This window comes from Meleagris gallopavo, chromosome 12, assembly GCF_905368555.1.
Source record: "Meleagris gallopavo chromosome 12, MGAL_WU_HG_1.1, whole genome shotgun sequence".
Lineage (NCBI taxonomy): Eukaryota > Metazoa > Chordata > Aves > Galliformes > Phasianidae > Meleagris > Meleagris gallopavo.
This window is the reverse complement of record NC_139415.1, coordinates 19,440,962-19,446,550: the sequence shown is the minus strand read 5'-3', so window position 1 is coordinate 19,446,550 and position 5,589 is coordinate 19,440,962. Positions and strand designations below refer to the sequence as shown.

The following is a 5,589-nucleotide window of genomic DNA, read 5'->3' as shown; positions in this document are numbered from 1 at the left end:
AGCAGCCTCAGCCAATCAGAGCTAGCGAGCAGGAAGGATCCGACGGCCTCGACTGACGGCGGCACAGATCGTGCCGCAGCCTCCCAGCCGCAGCCAATCGGAGCGTGCGGATACGATCCCTTCCGCAGCCTCAGCCAATGGCGATTGGCGGTCGTGACACCTGCAGCCAATCAGCAATCCGGCCGGGAGTCCTCGCGCAGCCATTGACGTCCCCTGGCCGCGGGCGTGCCTGTGCGCGCGCGTCCCGCCGGGCAGCCCCGCCCCTCCCGGTACCGGCGCGCCGTGGCTGTGGCGCCCCCAGGCGGCGCGGAGGGGAGCAGCAGCCGTGCGGTCCCGGAGCTCCGCCGCGTTTCCGGGAAGGGCGGGGGGCTTCCTGGGGGCGGGGGCGAAGGGGGGTGATGAGGCCGCCGCGCCCCGGTTCCGGTTCCGGCCGTATCGTGCAGCCGCCGGGATGATCAACGCCATCCTGGTGTTCAACAACCACGGCAAGCCGCGGCTCGTCCGCTTCTACCGGCACCTGGTGCGGGGCGGGGGGCTGCGCGCTGGGGGGCCGGGTGGGGCGGGCGGGGTCCGAGGCCGTGGCCGCTCGGTGCCCGCAGGAGGAGGAGGCGCAGCAGCAGATCCTCCGCGACACTTTCCATATGGTGCTGCGGCGCGACGAGCACGTCTGCAACTTCCTGGAGTGCGGCAGGTACCGCAACGACCGGGCGGGGGGGGCTGCGAGCTGCCCGGCCCCTGAGCCCCGCATCCCCCCCAGTCTGTTCGGCAGCCCTGACTGCAAGCTCATCTACCGGCACTACGCCACGCTGTACTTCGTGTTCTGCGTGGACTCCTCCGAGAGCGAGTTGGGCATCCTGGATCTCATCCAGGTCGGTGCTGCGGGGACCCCCGAGCTGCTCTCCGTCGGTCGGCCGCTGAGCGGCCCGCATCGACTGATCGTGGGGCGGCGCTGAGGGAGCTTCTGCGAGAGCAGAAAGCGCTTCAAAGTGCTTCAAAGTGCTCTCGGCCCCCGTGCGCGCTTCTGGGACGGCTGTTGTTTAACCCTGGCTGAGCCCGGCTGAGGTCCTGCGGGCTCCGTGGGCAGGCGGGGGGTTCGTCGTCCCGGCTCTATGGGCGGTGCTCCGCAGAGCTGCCCGTGCTGCAGCCTGCCCCGTGCCACCCCTGAGACGGCGCTGAGTGCTCGGCTCCACGTGCCCAGCCCCAACGAGGGCGGGGAGGGTCCGCCCCTGGGTAGGGGGCAGCGAGGGCTGGGGGTCCGGCTGGGGCTGAGGCTCTGTGTGTGGGTCTCACTGTGCTGCCCGCGCTCCCCTTCTCGTCCTCAGGTGTTTGTGGAGACATTGGACAAGTGCTTTGAGAACGTCTGCGAGCTGGATCTCATCTTCCACATGGACAAGGTGGGTGCTGCCTTGCTGCGCTCCTCTGTGCTCCACCTGGGAGCGGCGCCTGGCTCGGAGCTGGGGGTCACCGTGCCAAGAGTGGAACCCCAGCGCCCCGGGGCTGTGCCATGCAGCCAGGGCTGCTGCAGGGAAAGGGATGCGTGCAGCTCTGCTCTTTGCCTTCTGCATAGCGCCAGAGCTGTATGTGGTGTGGCTGCGTGTGGGCGCTTTGCCCCTTGCTGCACCACAGCACAGCGTGGAGCTTAAGAGGGAAAAAAAAGGGAGGAACAATGGAAGTGTTTGGAATGCAGTGTTTGGTAAACTTCGATTTGAGCACAGCCTCTGCGCTTCCTCTTCAGCTGGACAGAATCTCAGGGAGGAAGTGTCCTCCTTCGATGTCCCGGATGGAGCTGCAGATAGCGGGGCTGTGCGCAGGGGCGGTGCGGGGCTGATAAGGCCTTCCTGCCTGCTGGGAGGCAAAACCTGACAGCAAAAAACAAGTGGGAAAATCAGTGGTGCTGTAAATGTTCCCTTCCTGTTTTGGATACCAACTTCTGAACTCCGCGACAGAGAAACAAACGTGGAAGTGTGCTCCAGAGGTCAGGGCTGCTCGGCGTGCTGGCACCTGGTTCTGTAACTCTGACTCTGCCATTGGGTTGGTTGGCTCTCAGCTTGAAGAGATGTCGCTAGGCCGGTTACCTTGTCAGGAAAAGTGCTCTTATCAAAGGAATTAAAAGGAGAGGGAGAGGAGGGGAGAGAGCGGTGAGAAAGGGGAGCACTCGGGGGTGGTGGTGACAGCCCTGTCTGTGGCTGCGTTGGGCACAGAGCGCTCCTACGGGGTCGGGACCCGGCTGTGCAGCGGCACGAACCGCCCTCCTCTGGTCTCAGCTGATGAGATGAGGGTTCAGAGGAGAGAGTCAGGAGGGTTTCTGCTGGGGAGAGACCCGGCTCAGCCCCCGGGCTCACGTGCACTGGCTGTGCTCACACCCAGCCCCGCAGCCGTGGTGTTTGGCCGCGCGGTGCCTCCGCTCAGTGCGCGCTGCCAGGTGCCGTCCTGGGGCTCGGCCCCATGTGTGGCTGTACCTCAGAGCACAGCGTGTTTTGCTCGGCAGCTGCGAGGTCCCAGAGAGGACATGGATTGTTCCTTGGAAAACAAAAGTTGCTTGGGATTGCTGCCCGGTTGGGTTGGGTCCAAGCTAGGCTGATGCCAGATCTAAAAGGAGCACCGTTTCCTGCATCCCTGATGTTCTGTGCTGTGCTGTCAGAGTGGGGCAGCGCGGGGCAGGCGCTGTGCTCAGAGCTGGGTTTTTCCCTGCTCAGGGAAAAGTTCTTGGCAGCATTTTATTTCTCACAGCAGTGCTCTGGTGATGTTTGCCACGCAGTAATTGCAGGCACAATCAGCTGTCGTGAGGCCATAAACCAATATCATAACAACCATCTTCCAGTAACAGCCTTTATAATGGAAGCAACAGAAACTCATAAATCAGTTATCAGTGCGGGGAGATTATTGGAAAATGCTGGCTCAGCAGAGAGTTGTGTTGCTGCCAAAGGTGTGTTGCAGTGGCACGGCCACCTGCACTCTTGTTCTCATGTTCTAAGCCACATCCAGGACTTTGTTTGTGTGCGTTGGGGGGGCAGCTTGCTGCTCAGGAACAGCTCTGTTCCATCCTGGGGTGTGGGGGAGGTGGGGGGCCGGCATGGGGTAGTGGCCAGGTTTGCCCCGTGGCACGCTGGGGCCACATGCTGCTCTTGCCTCGCAGGTGCACTACATCCTGCAGGAGGTGGTGATCGGTGGGATGGTGCTGGAGACCAACATGAATGAGATCGTGGCACAGGCGGAGGCGCAGAGCAAGCTGGAGAAGGCGGAGGTGAGCAGCAGTTTGGAGAGGGGTGCCCAGGTGTGGGCAAGGGCAGGTGGGCTCTGGGTGCCGTGCAGGAGACGGCGTGCTGCAGGCAGTGGGGCCGGGGGTGGAGGAGCCGGTGCCTCCCCCGGTGTTCCCAGCCTGCGTGTCCCCAGGGAGAGGGCATAGGGTGGGTGCTCCCCATCGAGGGGTGTAGGGAGCAGCCAGCACGTGGTTATTGCTGTGCTGTCAAGGTTAATAGTGTGCAGTGAAACCTTTATGGCCCACTGGCGCTGTCATCGTGAGGATGCAGCATGCAGTGACAGCAGGGACGGGATTTGGGTGTGGGGCTGGCACCCACCGCTCCCCCCCAGGGGGGGCTCTCGGCTGTGCCATCCCGCGCCGTCTCAGCCGTGAAGAACATCAACCTGCCGGAGATCCCACGCAACATCAACATCGGGGACATCAACATCAAAGTGCCCAACCTGTCACAGTTCATGTGAGCGTCCCGGCGTGGGGGGCCGGGTCTGGGGCTGGCTCTTCTTGGGATTCCTGGGTGCAGAAACGTGCCCGTGGCTGTGGCGGAGCCGTGGTGGTGCTGCTCCTCCATCCTCACGGTGCGGGGCTCACTCTGCCTGCCTGCGTTCCCCTGCCCACCCTGCTCCTGCTGGGGCCCTGAGAGGTTGGCACTGATGTCACGGGGCAGGGCAGCGGGGTGTGAGCTTCTGGGAGCTGCCAGTGTACCCTGCTGTGCCAGGAACAAGTGCGTGTGAGCAGTGAGCATGTCCTTTTCCAAATAAACCACTGTGTGAACCTGTCTTTGGCCTGTGCTGCTGGGACGGGGCTGTGGGTCCGGCCCGTGGGGGGAAATGGGGCTGTGGGTGCTGCCCGTGGGGGCTGTGGCAGTGTGGCTCTGGCAAGGTGCCTGCCCGGACGCCGGGATAGGTCATCGCCTCCTGCTAGGGTGTGGAAGCCTGTGACCTCCTGTCCTCATCCCTGCCCAGTGCCCTGGGCCAGCAGCCAGTGAACGCAGGGCTGGGCAGCCCTACCTCAGGGCAGAGGTGCCCCACAGCCCCTCCTGGCCACCATCCCGCACTGGGTGCAGGGGCCCCTTCCTGTGCCGTTTCCCTCCCGCCAGCTGCGCTCCCGCGGGCTCTGCCTCCACTTCCCCTGGCAGGGAAACAGTGACTCTGCTTGGAAGGAATTTTTCTGCTCTCCCCTCCCCACCACTTAACCCTTCCCCAGCTGGCCGCCAGCCCCCAGCAGCACGCGGGGGGTCACTGGGCTGAGCCACTTCTTCATCGCTGCCAGCCCTCCTCCTCCTCCTCCTCCTGCCACGCCACGCGGTGGTGGGAGCTGTGAGCTGTGAGCGGTGCGGAGAGATGAGTCCGGGGGTGGGGGGGATGGGTTCTGTGGTTGTGGGGGTCTGAGGGGTCAGGGCGGTGGGGGGCTCAGCGCCCAGGTCCGATACGCGGGGGGGGACTCGTGGAGTGGGGCTGGGGGAATCCCGGCTGCAGTGGGCAGTGCCTTTTCTCCAGCCCGGTGCCGTGGCGGTCACTGCAGGACGTGCCTGGCTGCACATGACAAGAAGACGTTTTGGCACCTCCGGTACCGGCTGCATCCCCACCGCCCTTTCCTGTATCCTGCTGGAGCTGGGAAGCACAGAGCTGGGTAAGTCCCGCTGCTGCTCCCTGCTGTAGCCCCGGCCTTGCCGCGTGCAGGACGGGGCAGGGAGAATGGGATGGGATGGGCTGAGCCCTCGGCCCCGTCCCCACACCCAGGAGAGCTGCAGCCCTGAGCCCAGCAGCGTGGGGACCGCCCAGCACCGTGCTCCCCAGCTGCCTGCGCAGGGGAAGCAAGAACTGGCGTTGGGGCCCCGTCCTGGCCCTGCATGGCTGCCAAGTACTGCCCTGTCACCATCCGGGCTGTGTTTGGCACCCAGGGGCGCAGGGTTCCCCTGAGCTCGTTTCACTCGTGGGAACTCCGCCGTCCCCCAGACCCCTCACCACTGGTGAGGTGGGGGGATGTGGGCAGATGGAGCCTGGCATGCGCCCAGCCCCTCTGCAGGCACCTGCACAGCCCAAACTGCCGTGTTTGCCCTCACCCCGCCAAGGACTGGGTGAGCCCGCTCACTCCCAGAGGAGAAACACTCCAGCCCTGCTTCCCAGGTGTTGCACAGGGCTGCCAAACGCAAATCTATCCACATCCACCCAGCCCCGGAGGCTGCTTGCAGCTGGGGCAGGCGGTGCCAGGTGGGACACAGGGAGCCGGATGGGGCACGGTGTGCCGGAAGGGACATGGGGTGCCGGGCAGGGGCTGAGTGGTGTGGCACCCCCGAGCAGGGATGGTTTGCAGGGTGCCTGGGTGCTGGG

At 64.8% G+C, this 5,589-nt stretch overlaps 1 protein-coding gene across 3 annotated transcripts; it reads left to right on the top strand.

Annotated features, from left to right (window-relative positions):
* The first annotated feature begins 229 nt into the window (after positions 1 to 229).
* On the top strand, positions 230 to 4,035 carry AP3S2 (adaptor related protein complex 3 subunit sigma 2). 3 transcript variants are annotated; one of them, XM_085234494.1, is made up of 6 exons: positions 230 to 520; positions 600 to 691; positions 758 to 869; positions 1,323 to 1,394; positions 3,137 to 3,244; positions 3,592 to 4,035. In XM_085234494.1, the coding sequence occupies exons 1-6, from the start codon at positions 452 to 454 to the stop codon at positions 3,718 to 3,720; spliced, it is 582 nt and encodes a 193-aa protein (XP_085090620.1). In that variant the 5' UTR covers positions 230 to 451; the 3' UTR covers positions 3,721 to 4,035. The 3 variants fall into 3 exon arrangements, with proteins under 3 accessions (XP_085090620.1, XP_085090621.1, XP_085090619.1); XM_085234495.1 differs by having other exon boundaries at positions 3,137 to 3,274; XM_085234493.1 differs by having other exon boundaries at positions 3,137 to 4,035.
* The last annotated feature ends 1,554 nt before the right edge of the window (positions 4,036 to 5,589 follow it).

Coding starts and splice junctions, on each gene's coding strand:
- AP3S2 (XM_085234493.1), top strand. CDS start 452: ATGATCAACGCCATCCTGGTGTTCAACAACCACGGCAAGCCGCGGCTC. Junction 521..599: donor TCCGCTTCTACCGGCACCTG/GTGCGGGGCGGG, acceptor CGGTGCCCGCAG/GAGGAGGAGGCGCAGCAGCA. Junction 1,395..3,136: donor TCATCTTCCACATGGACAAG/GTGGGTGCTGCC, acceptor CTTGCCTCGCAG/GTGCACTACATCCTGCAGGA.